This window comes from Mastigoproctus giganteus, chromosome 12, assembly GCF_048544385.1.
Source record: "Mastigoproctus giganteus isolate SK-2022 chromosome 12, ASM4854438v1, whole genome shotgun sequence".
Taxonomy (NCBI): domain Eukaryota; kingdom Metazoa; phylum Arthropoda; class Arachnida; order Uropygi; family Thelyphonidae; genus Mastigoproctus; species Mastigoproctus giganteus.
The window spans coordinates 57,536,367-57,561,396 of record NC_143586.1 but is presented as its reverse complement, the minus strand read 5'-3'; the positions used below and the strand labels follow the sequence as shown (position 1 = coordinate 57,561,396).

The following is a 25,030-nucleotide window of genomic DNA, read 5'->3' as shown; positions in this document are numbered from 1 at the left end:
TGTGGAATGAGAAAATTTTCCAGCATATGCAGATACACAATACTGTTGATGGTTGTCTCATGGAAAAAGAAGGGTCCGTAAACTTTTACTTTGCTGAGGGTGCAAAAGACATTCACCTTTGTGCTGTCATGAACATGTTCCAGACGTGCACACGGGTTTTCGCCGGCCCAAATCCTGCAGTTGTGGGTGTTAACTCTACCACTAACATGAAACGTGAAAGTAGTCTATACAAGTAGCCATTTTTGAGATGCAAGCCACTGGTGCTCACAGTGACAGAATTCAGTGCTACATCACTACGTCAGTAAAACTTGATGTTTTTTGCTACAATATGACAGTTCAATAAATTATATATGTCTCCTGAATAAATTTCTATACACTTACGAAGTTGTAAAGTTCTTTTTGAATCACCCTGTATTATAACTTTTAAGCTCTAATATTCTTTAAACTGCTTGAATTCTCCTTACAGTTAAATATTTACTAATAATAATAATTTCTTCTGTTACTTGTTAATTGTTCAAGTAATAATTTTTATTATTTTTTTTTATTAGACATATGTCAAAACTGTAATCATCTAGTTGCTAAGCATGAATTTGTATTTCGTGTAGAAGGGGATTATCAGGTAAGAAGCATTTTTTTTTGTGATTTTAAAATGATTATTTGTAGGAATGCACATTTGTTAAGTAATGTTAAAATACAGTTGAACTTCGTTATAACGAGCACAGAAATAATGAGATCACAGCTGTAATGAGCAAAAAGCCATAATGATTTTAATTTATTTATTTTAATTCCCATACAATCACTCACTGTTATAATGAGCATACTACACGGATATACCAAACAAATTTTGGTAACTATACAAACATTCTTAATTGCTCTGGTGCACTATGGCTGTAGTTGCCGATGCACCTAATAAATCTTTAAATCAACCAACTTAAGTGCTCAGGTAGTCGAAAAAACCTAATTCTTGGAATAGACGAAAATGAATAGGGCAACTTAGCTTTATGACCACCTGCATCGGATTAACAGCCGGTTTATGACCTTGCCGTTCCGCTTGTTGCATTACCCTATTTACAGATTGTCTTGTATTCACTGAACCATAAATTTATTTCAGGACTTCTAAGAATTTTGGAAACGGGACTTCTAAGAACTTTGTATGCATTTCAGGACTTCTAAAAACGTCATATGCATTTTGGGCTTCTATGAACTTTGAATGCAGATCACTTTACTGTCAATTTAAATAAAATCAGTTAGAAATGAACCCTTCCTTCGGAAACATGTCTACTAACAAAAGAAAGTGTCTTGATTTGCGAAAAAGTCAAAATTATTCTTGAGTTAGAACGTGGTGCAAAAAATATTGAAGTGTGTAAAAATCTTTCTTTGTCCTCTTCAAGTGTATCGATATCATTGTGAAAGAATAAAGATGTTTACAGATTGGCACTGGAAAAGAACAAAACTGAAAAAAAAAAAAAAAAATTAGGAAGTGCGAGGTTACAAACATTGATGAAGGGTTCACCACACAAAGAAGTGCTGGATTTTCAATAGATGGTCCAATCATGTAGGCTCAAGCGGAAAAATTTGCTAAACAATAAATTAGCGTAGAATCTCAATCTGCAGATCCAATAATGGCAAATGAATGGATTGACCGTGTTTGGGCAGAAATCAGGAAAGATTTCAATGACGAAGACATCTACAACGCCGATGAAACAGGACTTTTTTATAATTTGACACCTGACAATACATTTAAATTCAAAGGGGGAAAATGTGTTGGTGGAAAAAAATCAAAGGCTCACTTGGAAAACTTAAAAAAGAAGAAAAATAATTTTTTTGTTAGTTGATAACTGTCCTGCATATCCTCAGATTCAAAATTTGTCCAACATTAAGCTAGTGTTTCTGCCTCCCGATGCATCAATTTTACAACCAATGAACATAGGTGTGATCAAGAGCGTGAAATGATTTTATAAAAGATTTCTAGTTTTACGTCTGATCAGTCAAAGAGAACAAAAGCTTACTGAGTCTATGTCGATATTGGATGCTATAAATTTATTGAATGATGCGTGGAACAACATTACTTTGACAACCATATCGAATTGCTTCAAGAAATCAAAATTAAATTCAAATGAAATTTCAGTTATAGATGAAGAAGATGGAAATGAAGAAAACAACTTATCATTATCCAAATAGTTGCTATGTAACAACGTTGTAGGTTTTAATATAGATAACGTCGATGAATTTGTATGAGTCGATGACAACTTATTAACTAGTGGTCTTCCTACAGAGAGTGACATTGTAGTTGTTGTGCTCAACAAAGACTATAACAGTGATAGTAAAGATAATGATTGTGATGATGACATGACAACTGAAAGTGAATCAAAATCAGTGCCAATGATTTCACAAGCTCAAGGTGCAATGGACACATTAGTCAATTTTTTTGAAGGAACTGAGGCAAGTAATGAGACTTTTAACGCATTGAGTATTTTAAGGGGAAACATAAGAAATATCAAAGTGAAATCTTTAAAACAAACATCAATTTTAAGATTCATAAATAAAGACTAATTGAAATTGTGTGTATTATTAAATAGTATTCTTTTTAATTGCAGAGAAATAAATTGTGTTTAGTATTAAGTGCATTGTATTTATACAAGCATATTAATACAAATAATATGTAGGTATATACTAATTTTATTTTTTTCTCTTTAATATTTCTTTTGTTTTTTGAATCTATCTTTTTATCAAGTTATTGAGTATTTAAAAAAAATAGGAGGTAAATTTAACTCATCACTGGTATAAAGTATTAATTGTTTAACTGTTCCGGGGTTTCCCCATCTCCACTATCACTTCATCATCATCAGCCATTTTCAATCCACTGCAGGATGAAGGCCTCGACAACAACTTTCCAGTTCCTTCTGTTTTGTGCAATGGCCATCCATTTACTACCCATAAACTCATGAATTTCATCTATCCATCTCCACCGTTGTCCTCAGGTTTTCTTCTAGTTCCTCTTGGGTACCATTCTGTTATTTTCTTAGTCCATCTGTCATCGTGTCTTCGAGCTATGTGTCCTGCCCAAGACCATTTTAGTTCTTTAGTTTTGGTAAGAATGTCCTTTACTTGAGTTTGCTGCCTAATCCATATGTTTCTCTTCTTATCTACCAGTCTGATTCCCAATATAATTCGTTCCATTCTTTGCTGTGTAGTTCTCAGCTTTTCTTCCATTCTTTGCTGTGTAGTTCTTAGCTTTTCTTCCATTCTTTTGGTGAGTGCCCAAGTTTCACTTTTATAAGTCATGATCGGGAGTATACATTGGTTCATTATTTTATGTTTCAGACAAACTGAGATATTGCTCTTCAGTATGTGACTATATTTCCTGAATGCTATCCATCCAAAATTTATTCTTCTCTATACTTCCACCCATTTATCATTATTACAGCTAATAACTTGTCCCAGATAAGTATATGACTCCACCTTTTCAATTACTGCTCCTTCAATCATTATGTCCCTTTCTGTGGCATACTTGTTCATCATTACTTTTGTTTTAGCCATATTCATCTTTAGTCCAAAATCCTTACTAACTGTGCATAACTGATTAAGATTTTCCTCTTTCCTCCAATTCTTTGGGATCAAGGCTTATGACCACAATGTCATCTGCAAATCGTAAATGGTTTAGGTATTCTCCATTCACATTGACTCCTTTCTGCGACCAGTCTAATCTTCTGAAATCTTCCTCAAGGGTAGCAGTAAACAGCTTCGGAGATATTGTGCCACCTTGTCGAACTTCTTTCTCGATTTTAAATTTCCTACTGTCTTTGTCTAGTCTAATAAAGGAGGTAGGGTTCTCATATATTTTCTTCAAAATCATAATATATGGGGTATCTATGCCTTGTCTTTCCAGTGCCTGAAACATTGCCTTATGCTGTATGGAGTCAAATGCCTTTTCATTAGCATTAGCATTAGTAGAGGCATTTGATGCAAGAAAGCAAGCTTATGCAGCACCAGCCAAAAAAAAAAAAAAAAAACCCACTTCACCCCTCTGTTCGTTCAAAATACCTGTCCAGCTGAGCCTTAAACTTATTTAGGCTATCAACCTCCACTACAAGGGATGGAAGTCTGTTCCACCAACCAACCACCCGCTGGCTAAAGGCAAATTTCCGTACGTCTATCCTACATCTGTCTTTCCTCAATTTGAATTTATGCCCTCTCAGGTGATTATTCTGAGCTAGAGGAAGAATCCCATCAGCATTGAGAATGCTCAAACCATTCAAAGCTTTATACACCTCTATCAGATCACCTCGCTGGTGCCTAGTCTCCAGACTGTAATTTGCAAAACTTAAGCCTTTCTTCGTAAGAGCACCCTTTTGTTCCATTCACTAATCTTGTTGCCCTTCTCTGTACTCGTTCCAGCAGCTCTACATCCTTCTTGAAATGAGGCCTCCAGACCTGTATACAGTACTCTAGGTGTGGCCTGACCATTGCCTTATACAAGGGAATAATCACCTCCTTATCCCTGCTGGAAAAATTCCTGTATATCATTGACAATACTCCATGAGCTACTCTTGCAGCCCGTCTGCACTGCTCAGAGAACTTCATATCTGCCTGCACAACCACCCCCAAGTCCCTTTCATTCTCTACCACTGTCAGTGTAGTACCACAGAGTTGATACGTTGCTCTGGGGTTGCTGTTTCCCATGTGTAGTACTTTACATTTGTCAATGTTAAACTTTATTTGCCACCTCTCAGCCCATCTGCTCAACCTTTCCAGATCCTGTTGCAGCAGCATAGTGTCAGTAGTGTCCTTGACAACCCTGCCAACCTTTGTATCATCTGCAAACTTGGACATTAAGCTTGATATACTATCATCAATATCATTTATAAATACAGAAAACAATAATGGACCCAACACTGAGCCCTGAGGGACTCCACTAATAACATTAGTCCACGATGAACAGTGTCCAGTGAAGAGCCTTGCCAGTTTTTGTGTTATGTCTCTTCCTCCATAATCCATAAATACCAGGCATAATGGTGTTTTAAATTCATTTGCTGTCTTCATTAGCTGTGATATTACGTGAAGGTGATCCATAGTTGAGAATTCTGTCCTAAAGCCAGCTTGCTCTCTCGGTTGATTCTCATCAAGTATTCTTTCTTTCTAATCTGTTAGTAATGACCCTTGTGAACAACTTGTAGATATGGGATAACAAGTTAATTGGTCTGTAATTTGCAATTTCTGATTTATCTCTTTTCTTATGCAGCAGAACTATGATTGCATTATTCCACTGCTTAGGCATCACACCTTTTCTAATGCACTTTGTGAAGAGCCTTTCCAGTTTTTGTGTTATGTCTCTTCCTCCCAATTTTAACAACTCTACAGTAACTTCATCTTCCCCCCGGGGCTTTCTGATTCTTCATTTTCTTCAATGCGTGTTCTACCTCATCAGGAAGAATATTGGGTATGTCGAATGTATTGCTAATTTGCGATCCATATTCCCCACACAGCAGTGCGTAGCGCACGCTTCTTGATTAGACCGGGGTTCGAGCCCGTCAACACCAAATACGGAGGATGCGGAAAGGTCAAGGAATGACCACCGCATATCCTGGAGCAATATCGCCTTAGTTGCTAATGCTCCTAAAAACCAAATTACTAACTAACTAATCTTCCCCACTGCTGGCATCATTCCCTCGCTCCTTGTATAATTCTCTATAGTAGTCTTCTGCTATTTGAATTATGCCTTCTCTGCTATTTATAAGTACACATTGCTATTCTTTATATTGCGAGTATCACACTATCACTTATATAGCGAGTAATGGTATCACTATCACTTATATAGCAAGTAATGGTATCACTATCACTTACTTATATAGTGAGTAATGGTTATATCGAGGAAATTAATGTTGGTTCCTTGATGTTTGTTATAAACAAGTTCGAATGTAGTTGACAGAGGCTTAAGCAACGTTGAAAATTTTCACATCATTCTCATGGCAAATTTTTGTTTTAAGATGTGTAGAGGCAAACTTCATCATTCAGGAACCAGTAGAGAAGTAGTGCCATTGAAAGAGTAGTTTGTGTTTCTGCCCTAAACTCCAAAATACAGTTATTACTCTTGTGAAATACTGAGGGTTTTTCAGGGTTGACCTGGACTTTTTTTTTTTTTACAAAAACACAGCATGTATGTGCGATGTGCGTGCACACACACTCTCTCTCTCTCTCTCTCTCTCTCTCTCTCTCTCTCTCTCTCTCTCTCTCTCTCTCTCTCTCTCTGGCATATTTTTGCCATTGCCTTGGCAGGATGCTGGTATTATGGAAGCGGCACAGAAGTAAGTTGACTGCATAACCAGTTTAGGAAACTCTACTTGAGTTCATCATCCATCCTGAAATTTTGTTTTCTCAGGTACTCCTTCATTGGCCCGAAAAAAGTGATAATCACCAGAAACTGAACACAGACTTTAAGGAGGGTAGTCATGATTTTTTGCCCCAGGATTGCTAATGTAATTGATGCCAGATTTTCTGTGTATGTACTTACATTGTTGTGCACCAGAATGGTTTCCCTTTTGCTTTCACAAGCATTTTCTTGTGAACAGGTGTATACCCATCATTGAGAAACAAGTTGCTGTAATTCTGAATATTAACTGTTGCTTGAGGTGGTAGTAATTCCCAGAATTTCTATCACCTTGAATTCCAAGAAATGCTTGCCATGATCTTTCCAGCTGAATGCTAAGTTATGAATTTGTTGGGTAGTTGGGATCCTGAGTATCAGTCTATTCTAGGGCCTCTTTAATTCTGAAGTGAAGTAGTATAACTATGCCTTGCCTCAAATCACTTTTGCCTCAGAAGCACATTTTAGCATTAGCATTGGCATATGATGCAAGAAAGCAAGCTTATGCAGCATCACCCAAAATAAAAAAAAAAAATAAAAAAAACCTCTCCCATTTCACCCCTCCGTTCGTTCCAAATACCTGTTCAGCTCAGCCTTAAATTTATTTAGGCTACCAACTTCCATAACAAAAGATGGAAGTCTGTTCCACCAATCAAATACCCACTGGCTAAAGGCAAACTTCCGCATATCTAGCCTCAATTTGAATTTATGCCTTCTCAGGTGATTATTCTGAGCAAGAGGAAAAATCCCATCAGCATTGAGCATGCTCAAACCATTCAAGGCTTTATACACCTCAATCAGATCACCTCGCAGGTGCCTTGTCTCCAGACACTGTAATCTACAACACTTAGGCATTTCTTCGTAAGAGCAACCCTTCATTCCATTCACTAATTTTGTTGCCCTTCTCTGTACTCGTTCCAACAGCTCTACATCCTTCTTAAAATGATGCCTCCAGACCTGTATACGGTACTCAAGGTGTGGCCTGACCATTGACTTATACAAGGGGATAATCACTTCTTTATCCCTGCTATAAAAATTCCTGTATATCATTGACAAGACACTACGAGCTACTCTTGAAGACAGTCTGCACTGCTCAGAAAACTTCATATCTACCTGCACAATTACCCCAGTTCCTTTTCATTCTCTACCACTGTCAGTGTAGTACCACAGAGTTGATACGTTACTCTGAGGTTACTGCTTCCCATATGTAGTACTTTACATTTGTCAATGTTAAACTTCATTTGCCACCTCTCAGCTCATCTGCTCAACTTCTCTAGATCCTGTTGCAGCAGCTTACTGTCATTAGTGTCCTTAACAACCTTGCCAACCTTCATATTGTCTGCAAACTTGGACATTAAGCTTGATATACCATCATCAATATCATTTATAAATACAGAAAACAACAATGGATGATCCTGAGCAGGATCATCAAACACTGAACTCTGAGGGACTCCACTAATAACATTAGTCCACGAAGAGCAGTGTCCATTGATTACCACTATCTGTCTTCTCCCACTCAACCATCCCTTTATCCATTGCAGCAGTCTTCCATGTGCAACAGTATCAAAAGCTTTTCTAAGATCCAAATATATGATACCAAAGTTATTCCCTGCATCCAGTTCCTTTATGACCACATCATAGTATCCAGTCAAATTGGTAAGACAAGACTTTTCCTTAACAAAACCATACTGTGTCTGAGCTGTAACTGAAGTCTTGTCTAGATGATCCTGCAGTGCTTCTTTAACCAGTGCCTCCATTAATTTCCCTGGAACAGAAGTTAAACTAACAGGTCTATAATTACTTGTGTCACCCTTTGATCCTCCTTTGTGAATTGGGGTCACATTTGCACATCTCCAGTCCATGGGTACTTCCCCTGAGTCCAAGGAAGCTCTCATAATTATGGCTAAGGGTTTGCTTACTTCCTTTGCTGCCTCCTTTAATATAACTGGATAGATCCCATCCACCCCGGGTGCCTTTTTTATATTTATCTTCAACAATTTCTCCTCCACTTTCCTCTCAGTTATTACAAAATCATCTAGCTCACCGTCAGAGTTTAATTCACCTCTGGCATTCCCCTCCCTGAATAACTCCTCATGTGTGAATGTAGATACAAAATACTCATTTAGTTTGTTAGCCACCTGAGCAGGATCATCAACAGTTGAACCATCAATATCCAGTGAACTAATCTGATTCATCCCTTTCTTTCTAGATTACATAGGTAAAGAACTCTTTGCTGTTTTTCTTTGCATCCTTTGCCAAAGATTTCTCGTAATCTGCCTTTGCCTGCCTAATCTCCTTTGTGACTTGGTTACAGACCAGCTTATATCTCTCATAGGCTTCCATGTCACCCATTAATTTATATGTATCCCATGCATTTTTGTTTTCTGTCACATGTCTCATTAGTTCATCTGACATTCATTTAGGCCTAATCCTTGAACAATATTTCTTAGTTGGTATGTAAAGCCTAATAGCTTCCAGATTAAGTCTTTGAATGCCTCCCATTTTGAATTTTCTGTTGGTAACATCATCAGTTGGTCCCACTGTATAGAATTTAAATACTGTCTCAGACCACCGTAGTCACCTTTACGAAAGCAAAAACCCTTCCCTTTACTCCTGATGATAGTTACCTCTTTGAGTAAATCCCACTTCAGCACACTGTGATCACTGCCACCTAGTGGTTGCTTTATCTGCAGATTCTTAATGCACGAAGAATCACTACTGATAATGAGATCAAGAGCATTACTCCCTCTAATTGCCTCCCGAACATGCTGATGTAGAAAACAATCATCCGATAAATCCACAAAAGCCTTGCTAATGTGAGTGACCAACCCACAAATTCCAGTCAATATCCCGAGAAATTTAAATCTCCCATTATAAGACGCTCCGATTTACTGGTCCACTCTATTTCCCTGTACAGTTTCTTATTATACTCATCAGAGTCATTATGCCTATAGCACACTCCTACTCTCAATTTTGATCTCCCAATGCTTATGTCACACCAAACTGACTCGACACTGCACTGTCTAGCAATGTCTACTGGCTTCACTTCCTTGGATTTTATGTGTTTCTTAACTAATAGCATAAGCCCTCCTCCCTTCCTATCCTGTCTATCCTTTCTGTACACATTGTACTCCCCAAATTCCAGTTCTGCATTCCTTATATCTGTGTGACACCACGTCTCTGATATCCCAACAATATCTGCCTTTGATGTTTTGATCAATACCTCAAATTCATCAAATTTATTTACCAAACTCCTAGCATTGGTGTATACGCAAGTATACATGCACCTGTTCCTATTCTTAGCTTCCCTAACACAACCCATGTATTTACTTGTACCACAATGACTCCCAGCAGTCTCTGAAATACCCTGCATCTTGTTTTCCAGGCTGCAGCTCATTCCAATAGAAGCAGTGCAAAAATCAATTTTCCTCTAGTTTAGACTGGTTCAGCTGGGTGGAAACAGCAACATGTACCACTCCCGGTTGAATATTAGCATCCTTGGGACCCACTGTCTGGTCACTTTCTTGAACAGTAAGCATCCATGAATAATTGCTTCTTTACATCCAACAGTCATACACACAAGATGCAACCAAACCATTGCTTTATACAATGGGATGATCACCTCATTGTCCCTGCTGGCAAAGTTCCTACATATCATTAACAGAACCCCATGAGCTGTCCTAGCAGCCCATCTGCATTGCTCAGCAAATTTAATCTTGGACTGTACAGTTACCCCTCGACCTTTTTTATTTTCCACTAACTTCAGTTTGGTACCACCCAAGTGGTATGTTATTATGAGATTATTGCTACCCAAATGAAGTACCTTATATTTGCCAATATTAAACCTCAGTTGCCACTTATCACTACTCTACATTTTGAAAATAATTCATGAATGTTTCCTCAGAAAAGAGTCATCATTTTCTGATGCTGCTGATTTCAGAAATAACTTCCATTTGTTTCCATCATGTAAGGTTTCTTCAAAAATCATAAAAGAAAATTTATTAATTTGGCAGAATTTTTACACTGAAATTATAACAAAATGCTACTTTTGCCAGACTTTTATAATTAATACACATTGAAAACACTATTAAAATTCCACGTGATAAAAATTCCACTAAAGACACCTCTCATTTTAAAAACTGATCTATAATGGGTCAAATTTTCATTTCTTTGATTTTCTTGCAGATTCTTCTACTTTCAGTCCCTCTTCAGCATCCATTAATAGTCAGCCATCTTGTTGCCATTCCACCTTCCCTGATACCTCATCGCCATGTCTTTAATAACCTCTCATCCTGTTCTTTGCTGATACTTCCTAGATTTTCTGGGAAGTAGTTGATGTGGAAGTGAAAAAATTTTTACCTTTCACTCATGTTGCAGCCCAGCTTCTTGAAGTTTGCCAACATATTTTCAACTATATTTTTGTAGTCTGGATCCTTGGTGTTCCCTAAGAAGTTCTTAACAACAGACCTAAAACTAATCCTTGCCTGCCTGTTTTTTTCTTTTATTCATAGAATCTCACTCCTCAAAATCTCACTCCCTCATCAGTTTGTGAATTTAAAGTTCAACAAAAATACCTTATTTTAGCTTCTCTTGAGTGATCGATGGGAATTTAGTAAAAAGGTAGTTGAAGCAGAGACCTTCCTGTGGTAAACCTGACCTATTAATTGGTTAGTCAAACCCATCCCTTGGCAGATGCATGCTGTGACTGCAGTGTAATTGCATTTCTGTCTGGATGGTCCTGCATTACTTATTATTACTAGCCATATAATGCAAGGAAGCCTGAGGCTTATGCTGCACCAGCTAAAAAAAAATTTTCGAGTTACCCTGAGAGAGAGGGGGGGGGAGAAGTAGAAGGGAATCACCAAGAAAGAGAAGAATGATGATATCCAGCTCAGGACCCTGGGTGTGCCAAGCCCATACTCACCAGATTTGAGCCCCTTAGGTTAAACTTCTTTGAGCAGTGACTCCATTATTTTACTTAACACGGATATTGAGCTGACTGGTCTGTAGTTGCTTGTGGCAACTTTTGATGTCCCTTTGTGAACTGGGGATATATTCGAACATCACCAGGCCATAGGGACAGAGGCGTAGCTAGGTTTTTGGCACCCTTGGCAAATTCGTGGCTATGTGCCTTTTTACGATAATTGTTAAAATCATCGTAAAAAGGCACGTAAATAAAATTATCATAATAAATAATAATAAGCACAGTCTGACCTTTGTTTAACGAATTTCTTTATACCAGATTTTTCTGTTTAGAGAATTTTTTTGAATTTCCCTTCATAATTACATTTAAAATAGTGTCTGTAGAACAATGAAAATTTTCCATATGAGATTACGAGAGACTTAGTGAGTACACATCTTTCGCCTCTCTGGCCTTCAAGAAATTTTGACAATGATGCTGTTGCTAAGCAAAATGGTAATCTCATTAGCTTAAGAGATTACCATCTGCAACTTAGTGGTACCCGTAAAACCTATTCAACTACCTATCCCACATTTGATTGGATACTGTGATGTGGTTACAAAAGAACTGGATTCAAAAAATAATTTTGATTTCATATATACTTGGATTTCAGTAAAGCTTTTGATACTGTTGCACATGGAAGACTACTGTACAAGTTTGAGCAGTATGATATTAAGGGCAAGTTGCTACAATTGATAAAAGGACAGTTGAGTGGGAAAAGACAGAGAGTGGTAATAAATGTACACTGCTCTTCATGGACTAATGGTATTAGTGGAGTCCCCCAAGGTTCGGTGTTGGGCCCCCTTTTGTTTTGTATATTTATCAATCATATTGATGAAGGTATATCAGGCTTAATGTCCAAGTATGCAGATAATACAAAGGTTGGCAGGGTTGTTAATGACAGTAATGGCAGTGTGCTACAGCAAGAGGATCTAGAAAAGTTGAGCAGATGGGCTGAGAAGTGGCAACTGAAGTTTAATATTGACAAATGTAAAGTACTGCATATGGGTAGAAGTAACCCCAGAGAAATGTATCAACTGTGTGGTATTACATTTAGGATAGTCGAAAATTAAAAAGAACTGGTAGTAATTGTGCAGTCAGATATGAAGTTTTCTGACAGTGCAGACAGGTTGCCAGAGCAGGTCATGGGGTATTGTGAATGATTTAGAGGAATTTTGCTAGTAAGGAAAAGGAGGTGATTACCCTTTATAAAAAGCAATGATCAGGCCACACCTTGAGTACTGAGTACAGGTCTGGAGGCCTCATTTTAGGAAGGATGTAGAGTTGTTTAAGCAAGAAAGGCTCAAGTTCTGCAAATTGCTGCATCTGGATACTGGGCACCTGCGAGATGATCTGATTGAGGTGTATAAGGCCTTGAATGGGTTGAGCAGGCTCAGTTCTGATGGGATTCTTCCTCTTGCTCAGATTACAAATCTGAGGGGGCATAAATTCAAATTGAGGGAAGACAGTTGTAGAATAGATGTGCGGAAATTTGCATTTAGCCAGTGAGTAGTTGATTGCTGGAACAAACTTCCATCTGTTTTGGAAGTTGATAGCTTAAATAAATTCAAGGAGGAACTGAACAAAATGTTCTTTTTTTTTTTTTTTTTGGCTGATGCTACATAAGCTTGCTTTCTTGCATCACATGCCCTACTACTACTACTAAACCTTTCACAAACAGTTTCATCGAACCTAGTTTAATGTGCAACGGTGGAAGTAGGACAGTTTTGGGGTCTACGAGTGCTTTATGAAACTATGTTTCTTTCAACTGCACCAAATTTCACTCCAAAATAAGATTAGTGCACATTTTGTACAAATTCTGTAATATCTTGTCTTAACTTTAGAACTACATAACTTCCACAAATATAACAAAATAAGTTCAGATTGTTCAAACAGTTGCATGAAGACCTTTTACTCACTTTTCAGCAGATGTTTGACACAATAACCTCAAAAATAAACTAAACTCACATTGATAAACACTGCTGCAGCATGAAGCTTTCAACATCAAGAAACAAATGACTGAAGGCAGTATTGCCAACATGTGAAGATTTAGTTTACAAATTTCCAAAATTTACTCCCAACTTAATACATAAAGTGCATAGGATACATATAAATTATCAGGTGATTAACAGATGCCTGTAAATTAGTCTGTAATTAAGTCACAAAGGAGATTAGGCAAGCTAAGGTAGATTATGAGAAGTCTCCAGAAAATACTTCTATGCATATATTAACAGTAGAATGAAGGGGTTTAATCACATTGGGCCACTTGATGCCTATGGGTTAACTGTTGATGACCCTGCTTTGGTTGTGGACAAATTAAACAGGTATTTTGCATCTGCATTCACACACAACGAATTCTTTAGAGAAGGGGAAGCCAGAAGTTTATCAAACACTATTGAGGAGCTAAATGACTTTGTGATAACTGAAAGGAAAGTGGAGGATAAATTGTTGAGGATGGACATAAAAAAAGGCACCTTGGGCAGATGGAATCTATCCAATTATATTAAGAGAGTCAACAAAGGAGGTAAGAAAACCCCTAGCCATAATTATGAGAGCATCCTTGGATTCAGGGGAGGGTCCCAATGGACTGGAGATGTGCAAATATATCCCCAATTCATAAAGGGGGATCAAAAGGCAACATGAGTAATTACAGATGTGTTTGCTTAACGTCTGTTCCAGGGAAAATAATGGAATCACTGGTTAAATAAATAACAAAAGTCCATTTGGACAGAATGCAATCACACATGGATTTGTCAGGGTGCTTGTCTAACCAATCTGATAGGTTACTATGATGCTGTAACCAAGGAAATGGATGAAAAAAGTAATTTTGACATCATATACTTGGATTTCAGGAAGACTTGATACTGTTGTACATAAATTACTGCTGTAGAGACTGAAGCAATGTGGTATTAAGGGTAAGTTATTGCTATGGAACGGCCTCCGTAGCCGAGTGGGCAGGAGCGGGAGTGCAGTAGCACACGCTCTTTGAGTAGACCGGGGTTCAAGCCCCTGACTGCTGAATACGGTCGATCTGCCAACCCGCATTGGACCAGCATGGCAGATTATGGTCCATTTCCCTCAGCATGAATTGTTGAGGAGGCTTCCATCCTGCAGTGGGTTGATAATGGCTGCACTTTACTTTTTATTGCTATGAATAAAGGGATGGTTAAGTGGAAGAAAACAGAGTGGTTATCAACAGGCACTGCTGCTCTTTGTGGACTAATTTTATTAGTAGAGTCTACCAGGGTTCCATGTTGGGTCCATTGTTGTTTTCAGATTGCTTAGATTACAGGAAGGGACTCAACATTGAACCCTAAAACAATCCACTAATAAAATAAGTCCACGAAAAGCAGTGGCCACTTGGAACCACTCTCTGTCACCTATCACTCAAACATTCCTTTATCCATTGCAGTAATTTGTCCCCAGTGCCACACTCACTCCTCCAGTTTGCACAGCAGTTATTCATTTCAGAAATTATTAAAAGCTTTACTGAAATCTAAGCATATCAAGTTAGAATTATTTTTTGCATCTAGTTCCTTGTGACTGTCTACGTCATTGTAGATAATCAGATTGATCAGAAAGATGTCCTCTTAATGAATCCATGCTCTGATTGTCGAATACCAATGTTTCTGTCATATCCTGCATTACTTGATTATTTTTCCTGGCATGGAAGTCAGTCTTACAAGTCTGTAATTACTCGCTTTACCCTTTGATCTTCCCGTTGTGAATAGGGAAGACGTTTGCACACCTTCAATCTCTAAGAGCTTCTCCTGAACCCAAGAATGCTCTCATAATGATGGCTAAAGGTTTGCTGTTTCTTTTAATATAGTTGGGTGGATTCTGTCAGCCACATGTACCTTATTTACTTTTAGGTTCAACAGTATCTCATCCAACTTCTTTTTAGTTATCATAACATTATTTAACTTCCATTTAGAATTAAATATACTTCTGGTATCCCCATCCCTAAAAACATCTTTCCGTGTGAATGCACATACAAAATAATTATTCCAGTGGACCAATATGATTCATCCCTTTCCTTCTAGTTGTAACAAAAGGAAAAAGTTCTTTACTGTCTTTCTTAGTTAAAGACCTCTTGTAATCTTCCTTAGCATTCCTAACCATCAAAGTAATTGCTGACTGGTTTTTACTTACTGTGCTTATGTGTATTTTGATAATTTATAATCACCCCATGCATTTTTATTCTCTGCCGCTATTAGTCTCATCAGTTCGTTTGATATCCATTTTGGTCTAAAACCTGAACTGTATTTCTTGGTATTAAAAATAACTATTTTTTAGATGATATGAAAAGCTTAGTAAATACAATTATTTCTCTGAACCCTTCCTCTTCAGGGAAGTAATTCTAATTTCAGTTGATACCACTAAAAAATCATTTAAAACTGTCTAAAGAGCATCGTAATCACCTTTGCAAAAGCAGAATCCCTCCCCTTTACCTTTAACAAAAGCTGTATTGTTAAATAAATCTTACATCAATACACTATGATTAGTGCCACCTACCTGCTACTTTACCTCAAGATTCTTAATGCATGAAGAGTCACTGTTAATAATCAAATCAAGAGTATTGCTGTCTCTTGTTGTTGTTCTCTAACATGCTGATATAGAAAACAGTCATCCAGTAAATCAAGAAATATTCTGCTACCAAATGAGTGACCAGCCTACAAATTCTAATCAATATCTGGAACGATAAAATCTCCCGTGACAAACCATGCTGATTTAATCCCTCATCCCATTTGTTTTTACATTATTTGTCACACTAGACTGACTCAGTATTACACTAGTGACCTTGTCAGTTGGGTTTGCCATATTTGAATCTATTTGTTCTTTCTGTACATATTGTGCTCACTATATTGGCAAAGGTAAAGAAAGCCTGCACGAGAATCACACAAAAGTTCGATGAAATTTACCAGTAAAAGCACTTTGCCGTAACGGCATTTGTATTGTTGCTCGCTCAGTAAACATATAGTGGGTGTTATCGGTCAGGAGTAGAAATCGAATCTCATGGGAGATTGAAACCCTCCCAAAGTGGAGGGGGTAACCTGACCTCTTTTCTTTAGAATCACTGGTGGACTAGTGGATAAATTGTTTATTAAGAAAAAAAATAGGCAAAGGAAGCCCACATGAGAAGCACGGTAAACTTCCAAAAGGTTTACCGGTGAAACTGTTATGAACATTTTTTACAGCGCCAGAACTTCCAATATGACTCGGTTCATGATTCAATTAGTGATTCTAAAGAAAAAAGGTCAGGTTACCCCCTTCCACTTTGGGAGGGTTTCAAGCTCCCGTAGGATTCAACTTCTACTCCAGACCGATAACACCCACCGCCTGTTTACCGAGCGAGCAACAATACAAATGCCGTTACGGCAAAGTACTTTTATCGGTAAATTTAATCAAACTTTTGTGTGCTTCTCGTGCAGGCTTTCTTTACCTTAGCCACTATATTTTTGATATTCCTGTACTATCTGCATTTGATGACTTAACCAATACTTCATAGAAGGTATAGCTATTAAATAACAAGACCGCACATGCAGCCACTACACACTGTGCCACTTGTGATACAAAGGCACAGCGGTTGACCTTGAACCTTTCTCTAGCTGTCTGTCAAGTCACTTTCCAACATGCTCATTCGCTTTGCAATGAGATAGGTTTTCATTACCTTGTATTTTAGCAATTTGCCAGAAAAATGACAGACAAAGGAATCAAACCTCAAATTAACCTCAAATTTTTAACAAATTTAGAGAAAACACCAGCTGAAAGTTATGACTTGTTATGTCAAGTTTATGGGAAAGATACTACTTGCATGCATGAATGGTGAAAATGATTTTTAGAAGAGAGGATGTGAGGACAATGAATACCAGGCTGTCTGGTATCCATGAAAACTTCAGTTAGACAAATTTTAACTGAAAATTTAGGCCTGAAAAAAGTGTGTGCCAAGATGGTGCCAAAACTTTTGAATGAAGATCAAAGAATGAGAAGATTCCAAGTTTGTGAAGATGTTTAAAAAAAAAGAGAAGAAGAAAATCCAGTCTTTCTGAGTAATGTAATTACTTATAATGAAAGTCGGCTGTTCCAGTATAACCCAGAAACTAAAGCCAAGTCGGTGCAATGGAAGACAAAACAATCCCCGAGACCAAAAAAGCAAGAATGTCAAAATCAAAAATGAAAACTATGCTTCTTGTTTTCTTTGATATTAAAGGAATTAATATGGAGTTATTACAGAATTATTATGGAATTATTCAATCAAACATACTGCACTGAAGTTCTGACAAGGCTGCCTGAAAAAATTCAAAGGAAGAGACCTGAATTATGGAAGAATGGTTGGATGCTCCATCAAAACAATGCTTCGGCAATAACCCGCTCTGTTTGCCAGTTTGTGACCAAAAAACAAATCCTATGTGGGAACATTCATCCTACTTGCCAGACTTAATCCCTTGTGACTTTTTCTTTTCCCTAAACTAACTGAAAAGTGTACTTATGAGAACCCATTTACAGTCCATTGAAGGCATTCAGAAAAAAAAAATGCTTGAAGTGTTAAAAGGGCTTACAGAAGATGACTTCCAGAAATGTTTCTGTGCTTGAAAGAAACATATGGAACACTGTGTGCAATTATTTTGAAGGTATAACTTGTATTGTATGAAATATTTCATTATTTTATTGCAACAGTCGATGCATCAGATTTATTTACTGTGCTCCTTGCATTAGTGTACAAGCAATTAAATGTGTGCCTGTTTGTGCTGTTAGTAACCATAGCCCTAACACATCCCACATAAATGCTTGTCCCATAAAGTAGGCCTTGTAATTCTCCACATCTTGTCTTCCAGGCTACTTCATATCCAAATGGAAGCAGTGCAAGAAAAGGTTTCACTGTTAATTATGGCTGTCATTAGATGATTAATCTGTGTATCCATCCCCCTAAAACTAGCAGTTTTATGATATATCTGATACTGTCTTGATGGCACGCATATGATGCAACACTTCCACCATATGTTTGTATCTTTCAGTGTGACTCAAGCCAATACTTAAACATAAACTGAGTAAAAAGTATTCCCAGGAGGACTGTCATATAAACCAGAGGTGGCCATACTATGTATTAGGATTTTGATTTAAAAGCTGTTTTTTGTTATAACCTCTTCTATGTGTGCATGTGCACCTGATTATTTTTGGGCATACAGTGTATTTATAACATTTTAAGTTTAATCAATTAGAAAACTGGGTAAAAAAGCATTGGCATAACATATTTTTTATCTGTGTACAATAAAAATAATTTATTTACTTTAACTTTCTTTTTAATAAACATGGTTACAACAGTTTTATCAAAAATGTAATGACATTGACAGAATTATGTTGAATATGCTATTAGTAATATTGAATTAAATAGCAGTAACTTATTGAGTTAATAGAAACCTGAATGATAATGTTGTCATTCAGTTTCTCTGCATGAACAGTATATTTCCCTGCTCTGTTAGATTCCCTGATTTCTTTCCTAGTGAATGTCTAGGACTTTATGGGGAAAGCAACATAGAGCCATACTTCAATCAGCCAAAACCATAGCAGTTTTAAGGGAAAGAACGGCTAACCCAGTCACGAGTGATGTTCCTCAAAAAGGTATCATACCTTTATGACTCAATTCCAAGGCTCATAATGTCATATGTTGTGCTCAGAAAGGGATCTATATAATTTTTATGTGAATACACCATAGATCACTCTTAAAGGCAAAAAACTATGTTTGTAGTGTGAAAGGGCATCATTTTATCTGTATCTCTTATTGTGCTCCTTCTTCACAACGAGTTGCCATGTATTGCACTACCTCAAATAAGTAATGCTTCACTAAAAGAGAAGACTATTGTTACTTATTCACACTGGGCACCACCACCCAGACGGCACCATTTAAAGGCTTGTTGGCCTTTCATCGGTGGGTGGGCAGGTACCCTGGTATTGCAGACATGACAATCCAGTTCTGAAGATAATCACAATATGAGAGATGCTAAAAGGTGTACATGATAATGTATAAGTTAAACTCAATGCAACAAGGTGGTAGATGACTTTCATCAACCGGTAAAATACCACCACTTTGCTTATTGGAGGCTTGAAGTGGTGAAACCCATGTTTAGTCTCTAGAGCCAAGTTTCCGGCATCCCCCTCGCCCCATACTTCTCCTTCAACCCATGCACGATACTAAGTGCTATAAGTTTTGATACCTTTCGTGTTTGGGGTTTTCATGAAAAAAAAAAAAAAAAAAAAACAAGGATCATAGGTTTAAGAGTATAAATAATCTATATAATATTGATGTGAATACACCAAATATCACTCTTAAAAGCAAAAAACTACATTTGTAGTGTAAAAGGGCATCATCAGAAAGGGGATGGTGATGCTTTATACCAATGCTTGCTAGTTTTACACATTAAATAATTATCTTTTGTTCCAATGTTTTGATTATTTCATGCATTTGGCCTTACCAGTTTGTATACAAAAGCATAATGAACAATTTATCTGACACTGAGAGTACATATAAATAACTTCTGCATGCAGCTGGTGAAGTGAGTAATAGAGGTTCAGTAATAGAGGAACTGATTAGGTGCGTAATATAAAAACTAAAGTTACACTTGTTTACTTGGTGCATTTTTTTTAAATATACTACTTATATGCTTTCCATGTTTCAATTATCCTATATTATTTTTAAACAGTGTGTTAATTTCCACAACAATGCCATCAGCATACTAATTGCGATCTTCCGCTTGCTCAGACTACACATGTGAGGAGGTATAAATTTAAATTGAGGAAGGATGGTTGCAGGAAAGATGTGTGGAGGTTTGCCTTCAGCCACCAACAGGTGGTTGATTGTTGGATCAAACTTCCTTCTGTTGGGGAAGTGGGCAGTTTAAATAAACTCAAGGAAGAACTGGATAAATTATTGGAGGGAATGTGGGAATTTTTTTTTTTTTCTGATGCTTTATAAGCTTACTTTCTTGCATCATATGCAACTACTACTACAGTCAAGGCTCTTTATAGCGACCATCTTCTTTAACATCCTATGTGCTTGGTCCCGGCTAATTTCTCATTAACCTAATGCCACTTTACATTCAGTATAATGACCTTGAAAATAAAATGTTTTCTCTATAATGACCATAAATTTCTACCTCTTAATCTGAATTTTTACTGTTTTTATTACAATATTTGAGTTTAAAAATGACAGAACACTTCAAATATATTGAAGTAATTGAGGAGCTTGCAGCCTGACCATGAGAAATCATTTGTTAAGATTTCCCATGCTCTTTTCTCACAGTGCAGTAATGAAATGAGCATCGGCTAGAAGTTAATTTTGTTAGAGTGCATGTTTGTTGGTATGTGTGGCTCCAAGAAAGTGTATAGCTTTGCCAATTGCAGATGAAATTAGGATTTTGCAAGATGTAGGATAATGGTGTGCATTGTAAGAATGACACCACCAAACAGTTCAGAATTCCTAAGAGTACTTTGATTTATTCTGAAAGATTGGAATAATATCGAAAGTTTAGAGAAATCTGCTGCACCCGGTTGGATTCGAGGATGAAAGACGATGTATCCAGATCTTGAAATGGTACTTTTGGAATGGCTAATGATGATGCATGCAAAAAATGTTCCCGTAGATGATAGTCTTTTAAAAGCTAAGGCTGAATCTTTTGCACAATGAATGGATATTGAAGAATTTAAAAGTTCAGATGGATGGTTCCAGAAATTTAAAGACTCGTGTGTGGCAAAAGAGCAACTATGGACATTGACGCTATAAAGGAATAGAAGGAAAACCATCTAAAAATTGTTTAGCTGACATACAACCACAATAACATCGTCAATGCTGATGAAACTGGACTTTTTTTTTTAATTTCTACCACATAAAACAACTTGCATTTAAAGGCAAGAAATGTAATGTGGGAAAAAAAGGCCAAACAACGGATTACCATTTTCCTAGCAGAAAACTTGTCTGTCACAGAGAAGCTTTCTCTTTTAATCATTGGAAAAGCCCTGAAGCTGCGATGTGTAAAATGCCCACATTTTTCATATTAATTTACAGATATTTCCCATGCATTTCCCTCCCCCCTTTGCTGTGCCCCTTCTTGCTAAAGAGTTATTTTGGCTGTTTCAGCAGAAAATATAAATACTAGTCTAGCATGACTAACCACTATCAGTTTCTTGTCAAATATAGAATGGTTAAATTCGACTTGGTTGCTTTCTCAGTTATAAATTCCCTTTGCCATTATTTTGCTTAACTCAAGATAACGGTCGCTACACGCAGAAGTAAGTTCACAAGTCCAGGAAAATACGAACTTTCGCTCTCTGACAAACACTGTTCAGCTGTCCGATGTCAACCGCGTGAGTAAAGTGTCCCACCCTTGACCAAGCTAGGAGGAGGAGGAGGTGAAAGTTCACGCGATAAGGTGGATATACCCGGTGGACAACAGAGCGGAAAGGAGAGACGAGAGTTGTTTTGTGGTGGTTTTGGTAGAAGCAGTCGGTTAGTTAGTCTGTATGAGAGAGAGTGAAAAAATACAGTAAGTTTTTGGAAACGGGAATTACGTTACAGAATGACTGTACAGAGAGAAGCTTGAAGAACAGCGCAAGAAGATACAGAATGAGCGAGCGAAGATAGCAGAACCCGAAGGAAGGCTGCGAAAGCACGGAATCCCCTCGCCGAGTTCCGCCCCCAGTAGAATGAGTCATCCGTATTTAGGTAAGTCATCCCACAGCTATACATAAACCTTACTCCTCAATAATATAATTAATTATGTTAGCATTGATAAATTGTAAAATGTCCTAATACCGCTATCTTAAATAGCGCATCACTTAGATTGTCAGTTTCACAAATTAACAATAGGTAAATGATGTATCTTAAGCATGCTATCCTAAATAGTGCAGTATTTTTAGTATTGACCCCCATCATGTTTGTACAACCATTATGTCACATGCTAGTCCTTGCCTGAGATGAAGTATCCACACGAAGAACACCTATGTGAAGAACCCATTAATTTCCAAAACATCAATAAATGCTAAGAACTCTTAAATACTTCCATAAAGTCAGTTTATATTATTGTAACCAAATGATTTAGGATTTGCTTGTCACTGCCGCTAGGGCAGTAGTTTTCATACATGTATCAATTCTATAGTGGAGTATATTAAACTATATTTTGTTTTAAACATATGCCTCAGGCCTATCCTCTATTCACACGAATGAGTAAGCAAAGAATTATATAATAGAACTGATACCGCGGGTACTCGAATTTCTACCTATAATTGGAAAGAGTTTGAGTATTTTCACAACGCCTGATCGAAGCTGCAGTTCCTATTCCCTTGAATAGTTTACCGAGGGCCGAGATCATTGTCCTAATATGAAAAACCACTAGACAATCACATGAGTATACTGGGGTTATGATTGAACAAATGATTAAGGAAGGAAAACGTCCCGCCGCACAGATGTGTTGCCCAGAGAAGTCCGAACGAACGAAAGTAAGTAATTAATAAGTAAGCAAGAAGTATAATAAAACAAACACCCAGTATAACACTGGTGCCAATTGTGTCCAGGATTAAATATTTTGCGGGATGAAAAACTGTCTACACAGAAGAAGAAGTCGCAAAGAGAAAGAATCTAAAGGGATTACTGATAAGTAGTAAGATTGTTGATTTCGTGCATTAAGAGAATAGGTAGGAGGCATTACTCCTTTGCAACAACACAGGACATCTACACTAATTAATAAATTATCGCTATTTTTATAATTAGATTTAATAAACAAATGACTACATGCTATAACACACTCTTGTTTTAAATAAGTGATTACTAACATCATAATTTTGTTTCAGCAACAGGTAAGTCACATTATTTTGGAAAACAGGGGCCCAAAATTAGCAATTAAACTTCCCAATTTCTAGTAAATTAAAAAAAAAAAAATGGAGGATCAGATTCCTCAAACAACAGGAATATCATCCCCCCTACCTCAAACACTACAGCCACCACCCACCCCAGAACCAGACAGACCGCATTCAGCGAATATTGCGGGATTTTTAAGTCTTGTGCCATTATTCTTTGGCAAAAATGATGAAGGCCCTTCAGTCCAATTGTTTTTCGAAACTTTGGAGAGTGTTGGAGAATTAGCACTCTGGGGGCACAGAGAACTTTTAGCAGTCTCGAAATCTAAACTTCGCGCTTCGGCAGCGGACTTTTTAGCCCAATCCTTTGAATTACGCGGGGAAAAGAATTACAACATATTTAAGAATGCTTTTTTGGCTCAGTTCGAAAAAAGGGAACCAATTATCACCTCCCTTCAGCAGTTCGCCAGTGCTGTACAAGCACCTTCGGAAACCATTGCGAGTTATAGCGCGCGCGTGAGGAATTTGGCAAGGGCAGCTTTCAAAATTCAGGGAGAGACACCTGAAGTATTAAACATTTTAAATGTTTAATACTTCAGGTGTATTAAACATGCTGGCCCAATTCCTTAGGGGCATAACGGGAAAAATTAGAAAAATGGTGCTCACACACAATCCTTTAACTTTTTCCCAGGCAATTGAGATTTCGAAAAGAGAGGAAATTAATGACCAACTTACTCACACAAAAACTGTCCCTGTACATGTTATTAATAGTCCTGTAAGGGCCGAGAATGAACGGGAGTGACAGGAAAACAATCCCAAACACATTCTTGAACCCATTCAAGATCAAATACGCGACTTACAACAATCGTTAAGTTCATTATCAATAAATCACGCAACAATCAACAATTTAGAGACACAGATAGCCGCCCTGAGTCAGCAGATGCAAACTATGAAGGTGGGAAAATTTCCCCCTCCCCACGGTCAGGCAGCATTAGGCGCTACCTACCTCCACTCGGACAGCGCAGTAGATCCGCTAACCGACGCTAACGTGACCTTCAGACCAGAAGTCGTTGACCGCCCGGAAAGACGCATAATCTTGCCATACTACGGCCAGCAGCAGGCAGCCAGAAATATGGTAAACAATCGCGAACGAAGGGAAAGACGCATTTTTGACGGCCGTCCGAGCTTCCATCAACCCACTCAACTTTTCCGCAACCGCCCGTGCACGAATTACGAAACGGACATATACACTGCATCCCCAAAAATTAGGACGCCCTATGCTAATAATCAATATTGTAATTTTAATGAAAATCGAGATCAAGTCGCCAGTAGAATGTATTATGATGATCAAAATAGGAGTAATGTAGACTCTTATTCTAGAATAAGGAGAGGAACATACAGGAATGAGCATATTCAGGGGCAAATTCGGCCAAAAACATTTCAGGGCAGACAAAATAATTATACAAATACTGGAAGCTACAGGCGAGATAGAGATAGAAATTTATGACTAAAAAGGGGTTCTAAACTTAATAGGAAGGATTCGCGATATAATAAAACCCATTTGCCAACCCCTAACTTTAGTAAAGTTGGTAAGCCAGAGGTCAGGGACATCAGAACACAACATGGCATTTACATTCTGGAGGATAATACTAAATTACCTGTGGTATTAGGATCTGTACAAAACATTAAAACTAGATTTCTTTTGGACACAGGTGCTGGCGTTACTTTAATGAGTGCAGATTTATTTAATAAAATTAAAAATGATAAATCGTTAGATTTCAGACCTCCAGAATTAACTGTAACCGGAGTTTCGGGAAATATTGTGCCTATACACACTACAGTAACTGCTAATATTAAAC

The 25,030-nt window shown here is 37.5% G+C and overlaps 1 protein-coding gene across 2 annotated transcripts in view; it reads left to right on the top strand.

The window, feature by feature from the left end:
* LOC150077087 (protein Churchill-like) overlaps positions 1–25,030 on the top strand; it is an 86,806-nt gene that overhangs the window by 38,314 nt on the left and 23,462 nt on the right. For both annotated transcript variants that reach the window (XM_090386477.1, XM_090386476.1), the window contains exon 3: positions 549–619. In XM_090386477.1, coding sequence (XP_090242603.1) covers positions 549–619 — 71 coding nt within the window. The remainder of the gene's footprint in view (positions 1–548; positions 620–25,030) is intronic.